The sequence below is a fragment of the Bactrocera dorsalis genome, chromosome 2 (genome assembly GCF_023373825.1).
Source record: "Bactrocera dorsalis isolate Fly_Bdor chromosome 2, ASM2337382v1, whole genome shotgun sequence".
NCBI lineage: Eukaryota > Metazoa > Arthropoda > Insecta > Diptera > Tephritidae > Bactrocera > Bactrocera dorsalis.
The window spans coordinates 78657595-78683290 of NC_064304.1; the positions used below are offsets into that span (position 1 = coordinate 78657595).

Here is a 25696-nt window from a genome sequence, read left to right on the forward strand (position 1 = left end):
AACTTCGCGATATCCCCGTTCTTTAAAGTTAGTTCTAAATAGGGTAGGGTAGACAGGCGTCTGTCATAAAATTTATTTCCTCGTCCTCTGTTTGGACATTAAATAGTTTTTGGGATTTCCTAGGGATATTTGAAGAATAGTTGGATGGACTTACTATAGGCGTATTGTTCGGTCGATTCATATAGTTTATTCTTCGTGAGTGAAGGATCCACCTCCATAGGGATTGGTGGTTTAGGATTGGTTGGTCTGGGTGGTGGCGGTGCTTGATTTTGCATGTTTTTATTATAGATTAAATTTTTTTCGGCAGGGTTTAATACCCTTGGTACAAATATTGGTTTTGGATTCATTTGATGGTTTTGTATTTGATTAGAACTACTTCCATTTTTTTTTATACACATAGCCTATAAAGTCTGCGTTCACCTGACACATTTTTTTAAGAGAAGTAAAAACACTATGTTAATAGGCAGTTTAAATTGTTTACATGTATTTCTTCCTTATATTCTTAAGTTCCAAATGCAAAAACAAAAATATGTATTCCTATTTTCATATTTGTGATAACGGGATTTTGGTGTAACAACAAGTAAACATAGGCACCACAAAGTCTGCGTTCAGTTTGCTTAAATTGCAAATACCGTTACTTTTCATGAATTTGTTTCTTCTTTTTGCATAGGTTCTATTGTATTTTAGTCTAATTAATCGCTTAAAGAGCTCGTGACGCGTTTTAATTAAATTTAAAAAAATGGAAACCAAAGGAAAAGAAATTAGTCTGTCGGAAAGAAAAATTATCATTAAGTTGTGGAAAGATGGTGAAAGTTTCAGAAAAATTGGGCAAACTATTGAAAGAACGTATTCCTCGGTCCAGCGTGTAGTAAACAATTTCAAAAAAACCGGAATTTTAGCGTCAAAACCGCGATCTGGCCGTCCAAAAATATTATAAGTCCGGGAAGAACGCAAAATAATAAATATATTGAAAGTTAACCCTCGAATTACGTCCACAAAGATTATTGAAAACGTACATATAACCTTTAAAAAAACAATTTGTACCGAAACTGCTAGAAAAGTTTTACGAAAAGCTGGATATCATGGCAGAGTCGCTCGAAAAAAACCATATATTTCACTTGTAAACAGACGAAAGCGCATTGAATTTGCTCATAATCATATAAATAAGTCTCCGGAATTCTGGAATCAAGTAATATTTCCGGATGAAAGTAAATTTTGTATTTTTGGCATAAAAGGTCGACAAATTGTGTGGCGTAAATCAGGAACTGCCCTTGAAAAACAAAATCTTGTTTGTACAGTGAAACACGGTGGTGGTGGAATTATGGTGTGGGGTTGCATGGCGGCTGGTGGTGTGGGTCAACTTGAATTTATTGAATCCACAATGGATAAATGGGGTTATTTGACCATTCTAAAAAATAATTTGAAAAAAAGCGCAGAAAATCTTGGATTATCTTCGACGTTTTGGTTCCAGCAAGATAATGACCCGAAACATACAGATGAAATTGTTAGACTTTGGCTCTTATATGCCCCTAGACAGCTTAAAACGCCCCCTCAATCACCTGACCTCAATCCTATTGAGCATCTATGGGATCTGTTAGAAAAAAAAATTCGTGAGCATACGATAACAAGTAAAGAGGCTTTACGAAGTGTTATGCAGGCAGAATGGTCCCGGATTACAGCTGAGGAAACAGATAAGTTGGTAAAATCAATGCCAAACCGATTGCGTGAGGTTTTAAAACAACGTGGCTATCCAACAAAATATTGAACTTAATTTTTTTTTTATCATTCTTAATGCTTTTGTAACTAGTTTTAAAACTGAACGCAGACTTTATGGTGCCTATATTTACTTGTTGTTACACTAAAATCCCGTTATCTCAAAAATTAAAATAGGAATACACATTTTTGTTTTTGTATTTTGAACTGAAGAATATAAAGAAGAAATACATGTAAAAAATTTAAACTGAATTATTTATTAATATTGTGTTTTTACTTCTCTTAAAAAAATGTGGCCGGTGAACGCAGACTTTATGGGCTATGTGTATATTGAATAGTTTCTTAAGTTAATGTTTTGAATTTCAAGGCAGGAAGCGTATGCTTCGGGTAGGTTGCTGGGGCGTTGAATGACTAGCATTCTAGACAATTCGCCGTTTAGGCCTCTGATAAATATATCAAGGGCTCGATTCCTATAGGTTTCCAGTAGAACATTATTTGTTTCTCTTGAATAATCATGACTCTTTATTTTGTTTATTATCAGGGATAGTTGGTGATTGACTCTTGCGTAGAATTGCTCTACGCTGAAGTGTTTTTGGGATAAGGTTCCTAGTTCGTGTTCTAGAGTCCTAAGGTCGCGTTTGTCTGCATAGTGTAGTGACAAACAATTTTTGATTGTTCCCCAATCATCATTGAATATGTTGTAAGAGATTAAGGCCGTATCTGCAGGGCCTTTAATTATCTGCCTAATATGTCGTATGATGGCTCTATACAGTGGCTTTGTTCTGACTACTTCGTAGTCCTGTAAAACAGATTCGACGTTGTGAATCCAGGATATGAATTTGATCGGATCTCCTTCGAATGTTGGGAGGTTCTTCACGCAGTCAGGTAATCTGCTAATTTCTATTAAGTCTGACTCAGTTAAGTGAATATGGTTATTTGAAATAGAACTTTCGTTATGGGGACGAATTCTGCTTTCTAACTGATTTATCCTACTGCTCAATATTTTTGATTGTTCTATTTGTGCATTAACAGCACCTGTTAGGTGTGTAATAGCTTCCTGAATTTGCTCCATTACTGTGATTTACAATTTCGACCAATTATTGCTTTAACAATATGATACTTTATATATATTTATTGCTATTATCGGGTATAAGTTTTATTTGCTTATTAAGATTTTTTATATTTTTTATATATCGGGTACTTATTGTAATACTTAAAATTTATTTGCCCGATATTTATTGCTATGCAATATTTTTAATATATCGGGTAATTATAATTTTTATGTAAGCTTAATATTAACTTACAGGAGTATCAGCATCAAGTTAGTCATCTTTGGACGGTCCACTTGGTCCTGTTTGAAGCGTTAGTCCTCTACTGGGGGGTGGATGACGTCATTCCAGGCGTTGATTTGGCGGCTTCTTGTTTCGGTTGCCCACTTTATAAGTATTTTTAATTTGATTTGTCAAACACTTAGCTCTATTGTTTAACAAATCTTAAGATATGTCACGACACTTGACGCGCTTTTTGTTTTTGCGGCGTTTTTTGTGTACACTTGTAATTTAAATTTCCGAACAAGGTTTTAAATACTGTTTTTAATGACTTATGTCAAACTCGACTGCACTTTCTATAAAAATTAAATTCCGTCGTTTATCCTTCTGAATAATGATATTTGTGCGTACGGATTCACTTTAATACTTTTGGTGTAGGCAACTTCAAGTTTTTTAAAGTTCTCAGGCACCAGTTAATGGTTACCACCAGATGATTAACAACACGCTGGTTTGAATGGTGAAGTTGAACTCCAATTTCTTTATTAAACACATTTCTTTTATACAAAATTTGCTTATTTACTATAAACTTACATATGTACGAATTCTTACTTACTAGTACTTATTTCTATATACTCTATAATGATAAGTAAGCAATAATTATAGCGAAACAGCAAACCTCAGTTTGGTCAAGAAACGGCTTACATTACGGCGGCACGACTCCGCTCTGGTTTAGTGCCGACGAAATGTGCTGTTGTTGTAATTTTTGGAAAATAACTTTATTGAGCAATGATATTGTATATTAACAGAATATTGCTGAATTGAGTAATATCAGTATATTTGGCTGGCTACGACAACTTTGTTGTTGTAAATTTTGTTAGCTATGCTAGCTGTGATAACTTGCATATGCACAGTTGGTAACCAACGCAATATGCAATGACATACATATGTGACTTGAGTTTAGTAACATAAATATCGGCATTTTCTTAAGCTTTTATCGACTTTCGTTAGTTATTGTAATTCAATTTGATTTAATATATTATCTACATATATACATATATATATATATCTTAACCCTTTCATGTCATTTGTTGCTTATAGGCAACATTGCATATTTCTGTCGATAACTCCTCGAAATATCAATATTTTTACAATTTGTTTATTTTCGTCTCTAACGGATATCTGTGAGCACTAGTTTGCGAAGTTTCATGACGATAGCTTAACAGGTGTTCATTTGATAACTAGCTAAAATTGCGTAAAAACTTGTGAAAAAGAAAGTGACAAAAATAATCTTTGAAAAAGTTAAATAAAAAGTAAACTGACTGCCATTTCTTTATACAAAGTGGTTTATTTTATAAATAACAAGTAAGAAAATGAAATAAAATTTACAGAACAAAATTGTGTGTAATATTATGATTCCAGGAATTTTTTAAACACAACGTTGCTTATAAGCAACATTTGTCCAAAGTAAAATTTTTTTTTTTTATTTTAGATATGCGTCTCAGAGGTCTTACAGAATCAGAAATAAATAAAATTATCAATTTTGACTGGAATAATTCTGAAGATGAGAATGAAGAAGAAGAAGAGGAAGAGAATTTGGAGAGAATCATTGAAGAAACAATTGAAGAGGTGAGAAAAAAGGGAGAAAACGTGGAAATGAATTTGATAAATGAAATCATTGAAGGCGGTGGAAATGCTGATGAAGTTGAAAATGAAGTGCTCACAGAAAAAATTGTCAGTGAAACGCATGAGAAAATAAACCTGGATAGTTTGAGATGGAGGTCAGCATGCCTACAAGATTGCGAAACTGTTTGGAAAGATGAAACAATTTATCAAGAAGTCAAAGATCCTATAAACTACTTCAATGGTTTCTTCGATGATGAAATCATAAGGAAGATTTGTACCGAAACAAATCTTTATTCTATACAAACGAATGGCGTAGAGCTTCATTGTGCACCTTTCGAAATCAGACGATTTATTGGCGTACTTCTTTATTTGGGCGTGATACAAGTTCCAAATATGGGAATGGCTTGGACGCCAAACTTCAAATTATCAGCTGTTGCGGATTCTTTATCCAGAACACGCTTTGAGAAAATCAAAGGAGCCTCTCACCTAAATGATAGCAGCCGCAACCAGGATCACCCGATTACGACAAGCTATATAAAATACGTCCAATATTGGCCAAACTGAAGGAGAAATGCAACAAATTACAGCAGGAAGAACATCAGAGCATAGATGAACAGATAATAAAATTTAAGGGACGTCACAGTCTAAAGCAATACTTACCCATGAAACCCAATAAATGGGGTTTTAAAATGTTTATAAGAGCTGGAGTTTCAGGCATCGTATACGATTTTGCTCTCTATGTTGGAGATGGAACATGTCCATCTTTTGGATTGGGTATTTCGTCAGATATTGTGTTGTATTTGGCTAGTAATGTGTCTAGGGACAAAAATTATAAGTTATTTTTCAATAATTGGTTTTCTTCCATAAGCCTGATGATTGCACTCAAAGGATGAGGTATTTTAGCAGCAGCAACAATACGAGGCAATCGGATTAAAAACTGTAGCCTTATGAATGAAAATGACCTCTTGAAAAAGGTCGGGGATCATACGACTTTAAGTATGAGCTGTACATAATTTAGCTGCCTGTCGCTGGTACGATAACAAAGGTGTGCAACTTTTGTCAAATTATGTAGCTGAAAATCCGGTTTCATAATGCAGACGCTAGTGTCGTAAACAAAAAAAGTACATAGATGTACCTGCATGGGAGGTGTAGACTTGACTGACATGTTGTTAGACTTATATAAAATCAACCACCGTTCTAAGAAATGGTATATGCGCATAATTTACAGGTGCATCAGCACAGTGGTAGTCAATAGCTGGTAGCTGTATAGACGAGACCTAAAAAATCAAGTCACACGAACGAAATATATGACATTGCTGGATTTTCAATTATCCATAGCAAACGAGCTTCTTCACGCGTCTAATATTACGTCAATAAACCCACGTAAAAGAGGTCGTAGATCAGAAATACCTGAAAGAATGGAACCAGGTTCATTTTCACCAGCGTCGCGGGTACCATCTAACGTGTCAGAAATTTCAATTAGCTCTTCGTCGTCAAAGCGATCATACATAAGTGAACCTCCAAAGTCGATGCGTCTTGATCAAACCGGTCATTGGGTTGAATGGGGAGGAAAAGGAAGGTGCAGATTATGCCAGACTGGTATTCCAAAATCTAAATGCTCAAAATGTAAGGTGCACTTATGCTGTAACCCACAGAAAAACTGTTTTGTCTCATATCACATATAAAATGTATGAAAAGTAATACAAAAAAATGAAAACTATCAATATTTGTAACGGGTGATTTTTTTGAGGTTAGGATTTTCATGCATTAGTATTTGACAGATCACGTGGGATTTCAGACATGGTGTCAAAGAGAAAGATGCTCAGTATGCTTTGACATTTCATCATGAATAGACTTACTAACGAGCAACGCTTGCAAATCATTGAATTTTATTACCAAAATCAGTGTTCGGTTCGAAATGTGTTTCGCGACAAATTTTGTTCAGCGATGAGGCTCATTTCTGGTTGAATGGCTACGTAAATAAGCAAAATTGCCGCATTTGGGGTGAAGAGCAACCAGAAGCCGTTCAAGAACTGCCCATGGCATCCGAAAAATGCACTGTTTGGTGTGGTTTGTACGCTGTGGAATCATTGGACCGTATTTTTTCAAGATGCTGTTGGACGCAACGTTACGGTGAATGGCGATCGCTATCGTTCGATGCTAACAAACTTTTTGTTGCCAAAAATGGAAGAACTGAACTTGGTTGACATGTGGTTTCAACAAGATGGCGCTACATGCCACACAGCTTCGCGATTCTATGGCCATTTTGAGGGAAAAACTTCGGACAACAATTCATCTCAAGAAATGGACCCGTAAGTTGGCCACCAAGATCATGCGATTTAACGCCTTTAGACTATTTTTTGTGGGGCTACGTCAAGTCTAAAGTCTACAGAAATAAGCCAGCAACTATTCCAGCTTTGGAAGACAACATTTCCGAAGAAATTCGGGCTATTCCGGCCGAAATGCTCGAAAAAGTTGCCCAAAATTGGACTTTCCGAATGGACCACCTAAGACGCAGCCGCGGTCAACATTTAAATGAAATTATCTTCAAAAAGTAAATGTCATGAACCAATCTAACGTTTCAAATAAAGAACCGATGAGATTTTGCAAATTTTATGCGTTTTTTTTTAAAAAAAAGTTATCAAGCTCTTAAAAAATCACCCTTTATGTGTTTGATTGTATACTACCATGGCTCAATGTTGCTTATAAGCAACATTTTATAACTCAAAAACCAGAAGAGATACAGGTTTGAAATTGATATCGTTTCATATTCAAGGCTCAAATAGTATCCTCATATACTCAAAATATTTTTAAATAGGCCCAGTTTAATTATGACATGAAAGGGTTAATATAAAGGGTGATTTTTTAAGAGCTTGATAACTTTTTTAAAAAAAAAAACGCATAAAATTTGCAAAATCTCATCGGTTCTTTATTTGAAACGTTAGATTGGTTCATGACATTTACTTTTTGAAGATAATTTCATTTAAATGTTGACCGCGGCTGCGTCTTAGGTGGTCCATTCGGAAAGTCCAATTTTGGGCAACTTTTTCGAGCATTTCGGCCGGAATAGCCCGAATTTCTTCGGAAATGTTGTCTTCCAAAGCTGGAATAGTTGCTGGCTTATTTCTGTAGACTTTAGACTTGACGTAGCCCCACAAAAAATAGTCTAAAGGCGTTAAATCGCATGATCTTGGTGGCCAACTTACGGGTCCATTTCTTGAGATGAATTGTTGTCCGAAGTTTTTCCTCAAAATGGCCATAGAATCGCGAGCTGTGTGGCATGTAGCGCCATCTTGTTGAAAAAACCACATGTCAACCAAGTTCAGTTCTTCCATTTTTTGGCAACAAAAAGTTTGTTAGCATCGAACGATAGCGATCGCCATTCACCGTAACGTTGCGTCCAACAGCATCTTTGAAAAAATACGGTCCAATGATTCCACCAGCGTACAAACCACACCAAACAGTGCATTTTTCGGGATGCATGGGCAGTTCTTGAACGGCTTCTGGTTGCTCTTCACCCCAAATGCGGCAATTTTGCTTATTTACGTAGCCATTCAACCAGAAATGAGCCTCATCGCTGAACAAAATTTGTCGATAAACACATTTCGAACCGAACACTGATTTTGGTAATAAAATTCAATGATTTGCAAGCGTTGCTCGTTAGTAAGTCTATTCATGATGAAATGTCAAAGCATACTGAGCATCTTTCTCTTTGACACCATGTCTGAAATCCCACGTGATCTGTCAAATACTAATGCATGAAAATCCTAACCTCAAAAAAATCACCCGTTATAAAAGTCACGTGTCACGTTGTTTGTTTGCGATGGACTCCTAAACCAGAGAATGTAAAGTATAGAGAAGGTGCAAATCGAATTCTGTATGATGGTTCGATTGCGCGGCTAACAGAGCTTATAGGATTCGCGAAGGGAATTCACCATTCTCGCTGCTATTTAGCAGAAATGAGCATGTCTCTGGCAGAATTATATGTAAAACGACTAAATTCATGCGAGAATGAGTAAAGAGAAATGATATGACGAAAAATATACAAAGTCACACAGAGAATGTAAAAAAGCATTCTCTGAGTCACATATGCATGATGATCTTGTATCATATGAACCATTTTTTTCAGAAAAATTATAAAAATTTTAATTTTTTTACAAAATCGTGATAAATTAGGAAAAAATAATTTAATTATATTTTTTAATTTTTTAATTATTTCAAAAAAGTTATATTTAATTGGACTATTACAAAGTGATGATGTATCAAATGAACTTCATTTCTTCAAAGAAAATTGATGACCTTCATGAAATATGCATATTCGCATTATTTCGTTATCATTTCCATATTTGCACCAGTAGAATTTCTATGGCATATATGTACATACATATATTATTTCTTTGGCACATTTGTCCGTATGTTTACGAAAGCAAATGCAAGCCACATACATATATACATACATACATTCATAGAGATACTAGTGAAGCGAGTTAGTGACGTGACGTGTTTTTTCTTGGTGCTCCGTTTATGGCATCAAATACGATAGGAAATAATCCCAAATTGGTTCCTAAGCGCGCAGAAACACATACAGTGTCCACATCAGCACAAGCTAGTCAAAACTGAGCATAATAAAGCTACAAAAGTGGTGAGTGCTAAAACAATTAATAAATATTCATTTATTTGGGAGAAGGTGCGCACAAAAGGGAAATCGAGAAGAGCGTATCTTCTTAGCTCTCCCTTTGATACCTGCTTAGATCCCACAACCCACAACCCACGCAAAGAGAAATTCCTGGGCATTTTAAGTTGAGGAATTCTCGAGCAACAGCTACACTAGCGGACTGCTATAGGAATAGCTGAGAAATGTCAGCTAAACCTAAAGCAGCATATGCCATCTCTGGCAACAAGGAGGATTGTAGCCCGTTTACAAGGAGCAACAAGACCGCCCGATCGCCTGATCGACAAATCGCCCAGGCACTTAAAGTTGCTACACCAACTTTACAAGAGGTGACCCTACCAAATGCGGCCACGCACGATGTGACTCCATCAAGTAACATCATAATGGCAACTAACCAAGCCAGCGCAGCCGACATGCCAACACAAGGCTCCACTAGAAACGAAGATGTAATAAGTGTGAGCGAAGGAGAGAGCGCGCTTGCTGGTCTAGGCATACTAATAGAGGAGTTAATCGCGCTCACCCATGGCCAAAAACAAAGGCATGTAAACCAGCATATGCGAAACATAATAGACAAAATTTCGCAATTGCAAAAACAAGCAGTAGCAGAGGTGAGAGAGTCGGCAATCCACCTGACCGCCCAGACCAAAAGAGGTCGCATTACACTCAGCGAAGAACCAATGGCGGAAGAGCAGACTCAACAACAAAGCAAGCGATCTTGTATCAATTCGCCAAAAACCCGAGCAAGAACAAGCCTAATTGGTCAGTTCAAACGATCAGAAATAACAAATGATATTTCTACTCAGCAAATGTTTGGAGCCACTGCAAAGTCGCCAGCAATAAAACAATTAGGCACGCAGCCAAACAAAGGGCCCATTAATAAGGCAACAACAACAAAGCCAATAGAAGAACAGTGGAATATAGTAGCTAAGAAAGGCAACCAGAAGACAGCAAAATTGCCGAAAACCAAACCCCAAGCGATTTTAATATCAAAAAGTGGGAACCTTTCCTATGCGGAGATGCTACGAAAAATCAAGTCCGACTCAACACTTAGTGGATTCGGAAATGTCGTGACAAAGATACGCAAAACGCAAAGTGGTGAAATGTTGCTACAATTCAGCGGAGCAGTGATTCCAACCGAATCTAAGGAGTCTATGAAAAAATGTCTTGGGGATCAAGCTCACATTAAACTGCTGACCCAGGAGATTTTACTGGAGTGCAAAGACCTTGATGAAGTCACAAGCAAGGAAGAAGTCCTTTATGCCCTGCAAAGGGAATTAGGAAACCCCGAGCTGACAATCTCGTCAATCAAGAGCTTAAGAAAGTCCTATGGAGACACCCAAACGGCACTCATTAAACTCCCGATTGAAGCAGCTAGACAGCTGCTAGTGACTAGAAAGCTGAAAGTTGGTTGGGTAAGCTGCCGTATACGAGAATATAGGCAACCACAGCGATGCTTCAAATGTCTCGACTACGGACACACGGCAAAAACATGCACAAACGAGGACAGATCCAGACTCTGCAGGAGATGTGGCGAAGGGGAGCACCAGGCAAAGGATTGCAACAACAAACCAAAATGTTTGCTCTGCTTGAAAGCCGGAACAAAAGAAATTGAGCACTTTACAGGAAGCGTCAGGTGCCCGATATACAAGAAAGCAGCTCAGCATGTCACATGAGGTTCTTACAACTGAACGCAAACCATTGCCAAGCGGCACACGACTTATTGAAACAGTCAGTTGCCGAAAAGCAAATTGATGTGGTTCTACTAAGTGAACCATACAAAATCGGACAAGGCGTAACCTGGATAAGTGACACTCGAAAGAAAGCGGCTATATGGAAATGCAATCCCAACTTTGCGCAACTGGAATCGCCTTTCTCTTCAGATGGTTTTGTTCGTACAACTATCAATAATATTAATATATACAGCTGTTACTTACCTCCAAGCCTTAGCGACGAAGAATACAGGCGTATTATCGACAACCTAGTGGCCGATGCTAGATGCAAGACCAAAGTTATAATAGCTGGGGACTTTAATGCCTGGGCCATCGAGTGGGGATGCAAAAGAACCAACAGCAGAGGAAGCAACTTTACTAGAAGCTTTTGCTTCTCTTGGTCTGGAGCTTTTAAATGCTGGCAACCAATGCACATTTAACAAAGGTGGCCGACAATCTGTGATAGACCTAACGTTTGTACACTCGAGCTTAGTTCGCAAATCTCACTGGGAAATTAGTGATCATTACACTTTTAGCGATCACTATGCAATTATATTCGAAATAAATACCGCACATGAACGACAGCGTTTACCGACCCTAAAAACAAGTAACTGGCGACCCACAACGTTCGACCCAGACCTTTTTGAAGAAGTCTTTAGGCTAACTTCTTTTCCCGAAAATTTTTTGTCGGCTAACAAAGCTGCTCACTCGATTATGAGCTGTATTAAGAATGCATGCGACGCTTCAATGTCTAAGCTATCTCGACGCAAACACCATCCCCCAGTGTATTGGTGGAATGAGACGATCGCCAGGTTCCGAAAAGAATGCCAGCAAGCAAGGCGACTATACCAAAGGTCACGAGGTACACCTGCATACACCACTCTCCAAAAACATTTTAAGGAGAAAAGAAAACTACTGAAACAAGCAATTAAAAAAAGCAAACAGGAATGTTTCCTTAAACTGTGCGACGATGTCGAAAACAACGCTTGGGGACTCGCTTACAAAACCGTAATGGGGAAACTCCGATCTGGCGGGCAAATGCCAACCTCCCCCTCAACAATTGAGAGAATTGTTTCGGTCCTCTTCCCTATCCAACCCCCACTCCATCAGGAGATCGTGAGATTACCACAAACCCAGATTATTCCGGCTGTTTCGAACGAAGAACTCCGAGAAGCATGCAAACGGTTAAATCCGTCTAAAGCCCCGGGACCAGATGGAATTCCGAATATAGTGTTAAAAACAGCGATTGATAGAAACGTAGACTGCTTTCGAACTATGTATAATACATGCATCCAGGAAGGCCGCTTTCCCACCATATGGAAAAGGCAAAACCTGATACTATTGCCGAAACCCAACAAACCAATGACCGAACCGTCCCACTTCCGGCCCCTTTGCATGTTAGACTCCGCTGGAAAGATCCTGGAGCGGATCATACATCAACGGCTAAATAAGGCAATCGACGATGCCGGTGGGTTATCACCCAACCAATTCGGATTCAGGAAGGCAAGATCCACAATTGCAGCTGTAAATTTAGCAAAGACCCTGGCTGAACGGGCTATAAGCGGGAAAAGATGGAAAGGAGGCACAATACAGTACTGTATGGTTGTAACCCTGGATGTAAAGAATGCCTTTAACTCGGCATCCTGGCACAGTATATTGAGCGCACTAAAAAGCTTCTCCGTGCCTCTATACCTTTATAACATAATAGTAAGCTATTTCGAGGATAGAACTTTGAGCTACAACACAAGTGAAGGCTCTAAAAAATATAAAGTCTCAGGTGGAGTACCCCAAGGATCTGTTCTTGGGCCGCTACTATGGAACGTCATGTACGATGGAGTACTACGACTGAAAGTACCCAAAAACGTGCATATTATTGGCTTCGCAGACGATATCGCTGTTATGGTTATAGCAAAACATATACACGATATAGTTTCGATAACCAACAGAACAATAGAGTTAATAAGCGACTGGCTCGAAACTAACGGACTGAACCTAGCGGAGAGCAAGACCGAAGCGGTACTCATTACGGGCAGAAAAGTCCGTGAAGTTGCCACGATCAATATAAAGGGCAGAAGCATCGCGACACAACCGGCAATTAAATACTTGGGAATCATGCTTGATGCAAGGATGTCCTTTAAGGAACACTTAGCGTACACAGGCGAAAAAGCTACAAAAGTGTGCAGAGCCTTGACCCGGTTAATGCTCAATACCCGTGGGCCAAAGCAAAATAGAAGACGACTATTAGCTGGTGTACTAAAGTCAGTCGCGCTGTACGGCGTCCAGGTATGGGGAAAAGCCCTAGAAATAAAATCATATCGCCGTGGCCTATTTTCGATATATGCCACTTGCGCGCTAAGAGTATGTTCTGCATTCCGCACAGTATCGGAAGATGCTGCTCTAGTTATTGCAGGCTTACACCCTTTAGACCTTCTGGCCAAGGAGATTCAATACTGTACAAATGACAGGTTACCGCACAATACATTAAAACAAATAGCAAGGGCAGAGACAGTAGTTCAGTGGCAAAAACGCTGGGAGGAAAGCGGAAACGGACGGTGGACATTCCGACTGATCCCCAATGTCGAACCATGGTTATATAGACAACACGGTGAGGTAGATTTCCACCTAACTCAAATTCTCACAGGACATGGCTGCTTCAAAGCATATTTAAAACGATTCGGGCACGAAAATAACGACACATGTGATTATTGCGGAGGCGATACCGTCGAAAATGTGGAACACACATTTTTCTATTGCCCAAAATATAATCAGGAGAGGCAACGCTTAAAAAATGCGTTTTGGTGTAGACCAACTCCCGATAACTTGGTAAGCCAAATGTCGAATCGGTAGAGAAGTGGAAAGCTGCTTGGCGAAGTAGCAGCCAGGGTTATGAAATCCCAACGTGCCAGCGAACAGCGGCGGAGAAGAGAGCTGAGCCAATGTAGTGACAACACGACCCAAACACACTAACATCGACGTGACGGGAAGGGTTGGCGACGAACAATGTATACAAGGGGGTTATCAGACCAACAGATGGGGGGGCCACGTAAATGCAACTTGTAAACTGAATGAATTTTTTGACAATCACGTACGCATGAGTGTCACTCAACCATCCTCCCGCAAGTAATATGAAGGTATATGTACCGGGGGGGAATATGAATATGAAGGACATATGTAGGAGTTAGTATGGATTAAGTTCCACACTGACTGGGGTCCAGGCTTTCGATGCTTCCTCCTCGTAAAAAAAAAAAAAAAAAAAAAAAAAAAAAAAAACAAAAAAAATAAATATAGTCAATTTGGACATTCATAATAATAAGTTCGCACGCATCTTTCGCATACTAATAAATATTCACGGTCATTATATGGCCGAAACAGGCGTTTTGTCAAAGAGTCAAATGCTGAACACATTGAGTGGGGCAGACTGCAAGCGACATCTGTCAAACATTAAAAATATGATACAAGATCATCATGCATATGTGACTCAGAGAATGCTTTTTTACAGGGATGGGCACATTTTTAGCCCGCATCAATATAGCATTAAGTGCGCATTGATGAGGCTGTATCAGTTACGGAGAGAAGGGCATAACAAGTTGAGAAATACATTCCGAAAAAAATAATTACATTTCCTCCGTAACTTGATGTTCATCGCAGAGTGGAATATGCGGCAATACGACATTTGTCTACAAAACAACAATTCCTCAAGGGTAGCAGAAGTTTATCAATTAAGCGAATTGGCGACAGTAGTAAGTTGTGTACAACAAAAAGGGTAAACATAATTTGCAGAGTTAGAGTTTCGCATTAAAATTTGTTTCTATTTACCTTTGCATGGTGGACAATTTTAATCCTGTTAGTGGCAAAATATATATATAAAATTGTTATTCTGATGTATCTAAGAAACAATTTGATTATAAAAGGAAAAACATAGCAGTGTCGATTTTAAAACTTCAAAAACTTATGGTTATTTCTATTTTGTATGTACACCACATGTAAATGTGATAGATCAGTCCCAATGGTGGTGATGCCAGTTGTAAAAATTCATTTTAGTTACAATTGAAAAACTTTTATCGTTGTGGGCTTTTATACGTACATATGCAAGGCAGTTTGTATATATATGCATATAAAAAAACGTGATACTGCAAGCGACCATGAACTAATATATATACACACGTTCTTATATATATAATTTAATGAAAATGCTTATATAAATATATGTATATATATATATTAATATTGTGATATTTTCAGTTTGGTTGTTTCACTCAATGTGTCAAGAATTATTTTCTTTTATAACGCCTGTTTCGGCCATGGTTAAATTCTAAAAATCGAAAGATGCTTCTGGAAATGTTATTAAAATAATAATACGCGCTATAGAAATGGGAACACATATTTTTCGTAAACATATAAGAAATCATCAAATAAAAATATATTTGCGCGGTATATGCCATAGAAATTCTATTGCAGATGGGCTAAGCACACAAATGCGAATACATTTGTATGAACATGCTTTGAAGAAAATACGTTGCATCTTCATTTGTAAATATGGAGTGGTAAAAAACGTTGCTCTCGCTATAATTAAATTCATTTGTTTGCCTAATTTATCACGATTTTGTCAAATAGCCCTCAAAATTTTATCACTTTTTCGTGAAAAAAAATGCCCGGTTCATATGATACAAGATCATCATGCATAATGTGACTCAGAGATGCTTGCTTTTACATTCTCTGTGTGACTTTGTATATTTTTCGTCATATCATTTCTCTTTACTCATTCTCGCATGAATTTAGTCGTTTTACATATAATTCTGCCAGAGACATGCTCATTTCTGCTAAATAGCAGCGAGAATGGTGAATTCCCTTCGCGAATCCTATAAGCTCTGTTAGCCGCGCAATCGAACCATCATACAGAATTCGATTTGCACCTTCTCTATACTTTACATTCTCTGCCTAAACTACTGAACCGATTTTAATGAAATTTTTAACACTGTGTGCAGTTTGGTCCAACTTGAAAGATAGGATAGTTTATAACTCTCCTTATAGTCGCATTATTTATTTATTGTAAATTATTTGTTATTAGCAAAGAGGTATCCACCAGTTGGTGGCGCTAACAGTGGTATTGAGTAAGTGCGGTATGTTACAGTAGATGGCGCTACAAACATTAAAAACATTAAATGAAAATGCGTTGTTTGAAGTTTATATTATTTGTGGTAAAGTTATACGAGTCTATGACTTCCAGAAAAAAATAAAAATTGGGCGGGGCGAAGTTCGCCGGGTCAGCTAGTATATATATATGTATATCTATATATAAAACAAAAGTTTGTTCGAACACTTATAACTCGAAATCTGCTGAACCAATTTTCATGGTTATTGATTCGTTGGATTTGTCTCCACCCCGAATAGCAGAATACATATTAAAAACAATGAAAACTCGATAAAATTGGATAATTCCAAATAGTAACTTTTTTCCATACAATTTTTTTTTTCAATTTTTGTTTGTTTTGTTTTTCAATATTTTGATTTGTAAATTATTTGAATAGCTTAATTTCGGTCGCTTGCTTTTTTATTCCGGCTATTCAAAAGAAAAATTATTCAGAGAAAACTTTACGTGTATTTCACACAAAGAGGTCAATTGCAGATTGAAATTTCCCAGCGGGATATGGTAGACATTGGTAAGCGAGCAAGGTAAACGATACAGCATGATTGTATCGCTTACCCCGACCGATGAAAATTAACACGGCGATGTCCTACGAAAAGTAACAGATTACCTTTTACGCTTACCATGGGACGAAGAATTCTTCGATGCCAAAGTAAACGAGGAATTCTTTGATGCCACAGTTAACGATGAATTCTTCGATGCCATAGTTAACGAAGATTTCTTTGATGCCAAGGTCAATAGGAAAAATTGCATATTCGTATGAAAATAAGTATTATGTGTACAAAAACTCACCTTATAGGCCACTCACACTTTTTGTTAAAAAGAAAAATGCACTAGATTCAATACAATCGTTATAAAGGTTTTATTTTATGCGAAATGCACTTAAAAATTGTTATAACAAAATGTGTTTAAATGAACCGAATTATTACAAATTTAAATAGTTTAAAAACGTTAAATACATATTATATGTATATGTATGTATGTATATATAAAATGATCAAAGGTTGAAAACAGTTTTAAAAAACGTTAAATATACATATATACAGACGGGTAACTAGCGGAAAGAACCGGGATGCTGCCAAAGCGGAGATGTTGGTCGCTACTCATTTAGCCATTATGGTTTTCTTTTAATTTTGTGGCTGAGTCTCTTGCCGTTTTTTTCAAGCAACGAGACTTGAAGAAACTGCGTTTGGCGAGTTTGATAACTTTTTGAATTTGGTGAATATACTCCCATTCGGTGAAGCCTTCAACTTTCACACATTCTACAAAAAAGTTGAAAGAGTATGTTTATAAATTTGAAGCTATGTCCTTCAATGTTAAAAACACGAAATACTTACCAAATAGTAACCAACTTTTTGCTTGATGATTTGACGAAATAATGAAAAAATTTACTTATAAATTTTATTCCATCAATTTGTATTTGTCGTTTTTCACGTACTTACTTGACTTGTAAATATGAACACAGTAGAATTTAGCCGCATAGCTTACTTTTATGCATTACCTGGTATCGAAGAATTCTAGATAGAATTTTCTTCGAAGTATTCTTCAAAGAAAAATGTAAGCGGGGGAACATTATTCCGCATAGCTTACTTTTATGCATTACCTGGTATCGAAGAATTCTACATAGAATTTTCTTCGAAGCATTCTTCAAAGAAAAATGTAAGCGGGGAAACATTATTCCGCATAGCTTACTTTTATGCATTACCTGGTATCGAAGAATTGTACATAAAATTTTCTTCGAAGCATTCTTCAAAGAAAAATGTAAGCAGTGAACCATTATCCCGCTGGGTTGTTACGAAGCCACGAAGAGGTCGCCCTAATATCAGTCGGCGTTCGTTTTGCCATCAACGTAAGGCAGCCCAACGCAAGGCAAGGCAAGAAGTATTCCCAGGATGCGGTGACATACGTGCGTAATTATGGATCGCGGTCAATCAGCAAGCGATCATCACAGCAAGACTTTAAAAAAAAAAAAACAGTTGCGATGTTTGATTGACTTTTTCTTGAAGCAACGTATATATGGTGCTGTTGGATGCTAGATGTACTCTGAGTTGCAAAATAGAGGTATCGGCACGCACACATTCTTCTTTGGATGGTGGATGATGGTTACACCAGATCAAATTGATGAAATCATTTCTCCGGAAATTCCTGATGTAGAGAAAGATCCAGTATTATATGAAGTGGTGAAAACCAATATGGTTCATGGACCTTGCGGACACTACAATCCCTTTTCGGTTTGTATGTCTGACAATAAATGCACGAAACAGTTTCCATGTGCTTTTCTTTCGGAAACACAAACTGGAAATGATGGATATCAACTCTATCGCCGTCGCTCACCAGATAACAGAACATTCAGCATTCAACTTAGAAGAGTGAATATCGAAGTTGACAACACATGGATCGTACTATATTCACCATTATTGTCTAATTCATATTCAAAACTCATATCAGTGTTTAGTATTGCAGTTTGGTGAAATCGATAAAATACGTTTGTAAGTACGTCACCAAAGGAAGCAACATGGCGATTATTGGTCTTGAACGATACGGTTGATATGTGAACTGCATTAAAGCGCTTTGTAGGATATTTACTTTTGCAATTCATCAACGTTTTCCGACTGTTGTGCGTCTCGCAGTTAATTTGGAGAATGGGCAAAAGGTGTATTTCAACCCAGAGAATACAGTATAACCAGTGGAAACATCGCCAGCAACAAAATTAACATTGACGAGTTTTTTCTCAACTTTCGTCAGTGATCCGTTTGTGAGAACATTGCTCTATTCGGAAATACCTTGATATTATACATGGAATGCATCGTCGAAGAAATAGTTACGCAGAAAGCAAGGCCAACCAGTAGATTGACATTCAGGTGTCTAATGCATTAGGACGAATTTACACAATCCACGCGAAAAACGACGATTGTTTCTACCTTCGGTTGCTATTGATTAATGGTATGGTGTGTGCAAGTTTTGGAGAAGTAAGCCAGCAATTACATTTGCTGGAACACGCTAATCACTGGAATGAAAATGAAGTTCGCATACTTTTCGATATAAACATCGACATAGCCAAAGACATTTTACAACGCCTTCGCTAAAAATTGGAAATGGTACAATTTCGGTTGATACTTCCGGTGGCTCGATATCTATTCACGAAAGATGAACTCATCACAAATGTTCGGACATTGGCTAAATTATCGTAACTACGATTCCTTAAGTGCACGCGCAATGTTAGCTGCCAAAAATGCCGAAGTTGTTGACTTAAACTGGAAGATTCAAAATTAAATTCCGGGAGACTTGCGCTCATACAAATCGTTCGATCGTCTTGACAATGAAGACGACGCCGTGAATTATCCAGTGGTATTTCTAAATTCTTTGGACAGGCTTGGTATGCCACCGCATCATTTGCGTCTCAAAGTAGGATCCGTCGTTATTATGTTTTGCAATCTTTATGCGCCGAATACAAGGGGGAGAATGCTTGATTCTACGAATTCCTTTGAGTTCTAACGATTTTCCATTTCAGTTCAAACGTATTCCGGCATAAATAAGGAAATGCTATGTTTTTCACACGGCCGTGGCGTGCTCACGAGTTGGAAAACCATCTTTTCTGTACACCGGAACAGAAACCAAAAAACGTTGTTTATAAAGCTGCGTTACATTGAAAAAAAAAAAAAAAATGAAATGATAAATTTAACTTTCTTTTCATTTCAAAATACATAATTTCACACAGGACAACGGCTGCGGGGTCAGCTAGTATTAAATAAAGAAATAAAATTTTTAATCGGAAAATTTTGAGTTTAAAATTTCGCAACCTGGACTATAAACCTTTATAATTTTTCAATTAACAGTAGTTTATGAACTTGAGCATGTTACCAACTTTTCTAACCAGTCTGTTATACCCGAATTTAGCCCTTCCTGTCTTGTTTTTTGTATTAATGCAAAATAATTAAATGTACGAAGTTACGAGTATTTTATGAACGATTTACTATACATATGTACATTGTACATGACATTTTTTAGAATTTAGCGTTTTCCCCGCACAACTGACATTTTCAAAATCGGTACCCATTATATATTAAAAACTACTACACCAATCCTTTTGACATTTTTAACACTGTTTCTGTATAATACTTACCCAATATCAACGTTAACACCTTACAATTATCTAACAAATGAACCTTGGCTCTTTGATGATTCAGTACCACGTTTGAGGGGCACCGAAATCAAATATTCTTTTTCGACACATTCTTCAATAATTGCTGCCATTGCCATATTTTTGTCTTCTTTCCCGAAAAAATTTAACACAACATTTCTTTAACAAAAAATAGATTTTGACTTCGCCGTTACACAAAATGCGCACAAGTATTTTGAAAGTTCAATACATTTAACAAATTGAAATATCTTAAGTTTATTTGATATCAAAATATTTATACAATAAATAAAAAAGTAATGACCATAAAAGTGATTATGTTTACAACTCTTTATTAAATAAGCGATTGCTAATCAAAATGTGCTCACTTAGACTACGCTAACAGGTGGTCTAGTGTAAGTAGAATAGATAGATGTTGGAATAGGCAATGGTATGTTAGGCAGCATTAAGCCAGATATGATCACATCCAATGAAATCGTACTGTTAATGTACCATCTGTATTTTTTCCACATCTTTGAGACACTTCGGTACTAGTTTTGGTCAAAACGTAATAAAGTGGTTTTGCAACAATATTTCATTTAAACCGAGTGACTCCCAGTTTACGATTCAATCATATTAACAAACAATAAACAGTGTGCGCCTAAAAATATGGAATGGTGGCTAAATAATAGCAATATAACAGAAAATTAATAATAGAGAACTAAGAAAGTAAAAGCCTAAATGTTAACATTCTCTGGTTAACAGCGTGATTCAGTAAACAGTCTCTAGTCACTATTTGAGAAATTTTGTTTTTAAGTCTCAATTTGTGACTAGTTATTAACTAGTAGTTACTATTCGCAACACAGTCTGTAGCCTTTCGTCACAAAATATTAATATAAGAAGGTCACAAATTAAAAATAACTCTTGTTTGCCATTTTGAATATCTTATACATAAAAATGAATCGCAAAATGTGTTGGTAAGCGCATAACTCAAAAACGCCTGGACCAATTTTGCCAATTCTTTTTTCTGAATGTTCGTTGAGGTTCAAGGATGGTTTTTACGGAATAATTGCCGGAAACCCCCTAAAACCAGCCCTTTTCTTTTTTCCATACAAACGAATGGATCTTTGTTTATTAGTAACGCTAAGGGAACGACTGAACCAATCTTGATGAAATTTTCAGAGAATGTTCTGTGGGGATCGGGGAAGGTATAGAAATAAAAAAACCTGTATGCTTTTCTTGAGGCAAAGTCCGAAAATTGGACAATTCCAAAAAGTTAATTTTTTCCATACACATTTTTTTTTTCAATTTTTTTGTTTTGTTTTTCAATTATTTGAATCGTTCAAATTTGTCGTTTGTTTCAAAAATGTTTGAAAACTATTCAGTGAAAGTGTTATGTGTGTTGCACACAAAGTGATCAATTACAGATTGAAATTTGTTACAATGCCATGAAGGGGTCGCGCTAATATCGGTCGGCTTTCTTTTTGGCATCAACATACTTAGCAGCCCAAGGCACATGAACGAGTACTCCCAGGATGCGATGACATACATATGTACGTGCGGTATTATGGAACGCGATCAATCAGAAATCGATCGTCACGATGTCACAGCAAGACTTTTCAAGCAACAGCTTCGATGGACATTATCTTGAAGCAACGCATATATAGTGCTATTAGATGCTAGATGTACTCTGTTAAGTGGCAAAAGAGATGTTTGCCGCACGCACACATTCTTCTTTGGATGGTGGAAGGCGGTTACACCAGATCAAATTGATCAACTCATATCTGCGGAAATTCCAGATGCAAAGAAAGATCCAGTATTAGACGAAGTGATGAAAACCAATAAGGTTCATGGACCTTGCGGACACCTCCCACTTCGGATCGTATGTCTGTCAATAAATGCACGAAACAGTATCCACGTACTGTTCTTTCGGAAACAAAAACTAGAAATGATGGCTATCCACTCTATCGGCGTCGTTCACCAGACGACAATGGCAGAACATTTAGCATTCAATTTAGAGGCGTGAGTATCGAAGTTGACAACACATTGATCGTACTATATTCGCCACTGTTGTCTAATTCATATTCAAAACTCATATCAGTGTTTAGTATTGCAGTTTGGTGAAATCGATAAAATACGTTTGTAATTACGTCACCATAGGAAGCAACATGTCAGTTATTGGTCTTGAACGATACGGTCGTTACGTGAACTGTAATAAAGCGCTTGTAGGATATTTACTTTCGCAATTCATGGACGTTTTTCGACTGTTGTGCGTCTCGCAGTTAATTTAGAGAATGGCCAAAGAGTGTATTTCAAATCAGAAAATACAGTACAGCCAGTGAAAGCACCGCCAACAACAAAATTAACATTTACGAGTTTTTGCTCAACTTTCGTCAGTGATCCGTTTGCGAGGACATTCGCAAATACCTTGATATTATACATGGAATGCATCGTCGAAGAAATATTTACGCAGAAAGCAAGGCCAACCAGTAGATGGACATGCAGGTGTGTTCTCAACTAATGCATTAGTTCGAATTTACACAATCTACCCGAAAAACGGCAATTTCTTCTACCTTCAGTTGCAACTGATTAATGTACGCGGTTCAAATTCATTTCAGTCATTGCGTACTGCGAATGATACGGTGTGTGCAACCTTTTGAGAATCATGCCAGCAATTACAATTACTAGAACATGATAACCACTGGAATCAAACGATGGACGATGCGATAGCTTCTACGAATGCCACTGAAGTTCGCACAATTTTCGCGATGATCAGCCTTCAAGTCCGCGTCAATTATATAATACGGCTAAAAATTACATTGCCGAAGACATTTTACATCGTATACGCCAAGAATTGGAAATGGGTCAATACCGGTTGATACTTCCGGTGGTTTGATATCAATTCCATATTCCGTTTATCAATTCAAGAAAGACGGACTCATCACGAATGTTTATACGAACATTGGCCAAATTATCGTAAGTACGATTCCTTGAGTGCACGAGCAATGTTAGCTGCCAAAAATACCGATGTTCCTGACTTAAACTGGAAGATTCAAAGTCAAATTCCGGGAGACTTGCGGTCATACAAATCGATCTTCATCTTCATTGTGAAGACGACACCGTGAATTATCCAGTGGAAATTCTTTGGAGAGGCTTGGTATGCCACCGCATCATTTGCATCTCAAAGTTGGATCTGTTATGATGTTTCGCAATCTGATTGTGTCGCACCTATCAAATATAAGGAGCAGAATGCTACGGATTTTTTTGCGTACTAACGATTTGCCATTTCAGTTCAAACGTATTCCGTTTTCAGTGAAAATTGAATTTGAGATGACGATCAACAAGATAGTCGCATAGTGGGTGGCATAAATTTGGAAATGCTATGTTATTCACACAGCCAGATATACGTGGCGTGCTGACGAGTTGGAAACCATCTTCTCTGTACATTTACGCAACGGAACAGAAACCAAAAATGTTGTTTCTCAAGCTGCGTTACATTGAAAAAATATTTAGAAATTAAATGATTATTAACACAATATGAATTTTTGCCTTTTCATTTCAAAACACATATTCGCACGCAGGACAACGGCTGCGGGGTCAGCTAGTACTGGATAAATATAATCATAGATATAAATCGATTTCCTTTTTTTATATTTTGTAAGCAACTCAGACACGAAAAAGTTGAAAATATATCAATTTCATATATTTCGTAAATAGTTTGAAACACAGGTAACAACAATTCAAAAATAAAAAAATGTGTACATATTTCAGAACATAAGCATCTGTTCAATATTCATGTTAAAATCATTTTAACATTTTTTCTTCAAAAATACAAAATAATATCACACAGCTACTGGCAGGATACGGTTGCTTTTTTTACGTAAACATACATGTATATACTTATATGTATGAATTATAGTGGTAGTTGTAACTGAATAAAAAAAGATTGAATCATAATTTGAGATGAGTACATAGTAGTTGACAAATATTCCTGAAGCATTGTACAGAACAATGCAAAATTTAAAACAAAACGATCAAGTCTGTGTTTTCTTGCGTATAGTATATTGGTTTTATCCGTCGATTTTGCAATTACATTCGATGAATGTTGGACAAAACATTACCATATGATTAGATATAGGGCGTGAGACGCGCCCTCTTCTGCTCTACTCCAGCGCTGTTATTCGCTATAGCAAGAAGAAAATGTACATATGTATATATGTGTAACAATATATGTATGTACGTGGTAATGCCTTCGTAGCATCGCCTCGGGCTGACCACCTACTGTTCGATAACCGTTTCAAAATCGGAATTTTTGAAGTAGGATCTTTAAGTGCGTTCGTAAGACGACCCCATCGATAGGTAGAAGCGGAAAAAAAATATAGAGGTTTTCACTGAAATCTTCTGTACAGCAGTCTGCAGCGAACTTAGCAACCAAATTTAACGAATGTGCAAGGCAGGGAATGTATTATGTATACTTATTTATTTTCTTAATTTGGGCTTGTAAGCTGATGTATTTCCACTAATTATAATAGCTTTGTCCACGACAGTCTTTGATATTAATGCCACTCTCACTCAAGATATCTAGGAAACTTTGAGCGAGTTGTTCAGCAGTATGACCATCCCTGTCCAAGAACTTAACAAATTTTTCCAGTGGTCCAGATGGCAGAACATAGCATACTATCAGAGTCTATTGGTCTACATGCGATATATCTGGAGTAGAATCCAATGAAACTGAGTAGTATTTGCATCTCTTAATTTCGCAAATAATTAGATCCAGTATGCTTGATGCAATTAGATGAATAAAGTCCTCACAAGTTGTTTTTGATATATGCATATTGTATGACGTATGCCCTTTTCCTTTATTAGCATGACTTTGAATATGTTTAGCCATAAAAGCGTCAAGTTGGGCTTTTAATTGACGTGACGAAACTAAGTTTTAGATTTTCAGGTCGAAGGTGGAAGTGAAGCATAGCCTAAGCGCTTCGCATTTAAAGCAAGCAAGGATATTTTACGCTCCATCTAAATTGATATTTTTTTAATAACAGTCAGTTGGAGCGCGGGGCCCCGCGAATCATTTCCTTAATATTACGGTACTATAGATTGTAAATACGCAAATAAGCATAGTAACAGGAATAGAGAAACTGTTACAGTGTGAGGTCTGATCGTATTCTGCGAACAGAGAGAAGAGAGGCAGGAACCGTTAGCTTCTTTTAGAGCAATGAAAAGGTGCGCAATAATTAGGCGCTATGTCCTCGCAGAATAAGTTCAAAAAGTGATCTTGAGAGGAGCAGAACTTGGTGTGCTAGTATAATAAAAATAACAAGTGAAGTTATTGAGTTAAAAAGATAAGAGTGTAAAGTGATACAACAATATGGAATCATAAACAAACAAATCCTCTAGATATACAATAGTTGAAGGCTGAAAATGTGCGATGTCGGCCACGAATTA

At 37.1% G+C, this 25696-nt stretch overlaps 1 protein-coding gene across 2 annotated transcripts in view; it reads left to right on the forward strand.

Moving 5' to 3' along the window:
- LOC105232980 (intraflagellar transport protein 88 homolog) overlaps positions 1 to 25696 on the forward strand; it is a 268695-nt gene that overhangs the window by 99786 nt on the left and 143213 nt on the right. Inside the window, exon 9 of one of the 2 annotated variants that reach the window (XM_049448782.1) lies at positions 6360 to 6517. The exons of the other annotated variant lie outside the window; for it this stretch is intronic. Within the exon in view, the coding sequence (XP_049304739.1) occupies positions 6360 to 6382 (23 nt within the window). The 3' untranslated portion in view covers positions 6383 to 6517. Of the gene's footprint in view, positions 1 to 6359; positions 6518 to 25696 lie in introns of those variants that run through there. 2 annotated transcript variants of the gene reach the window in all.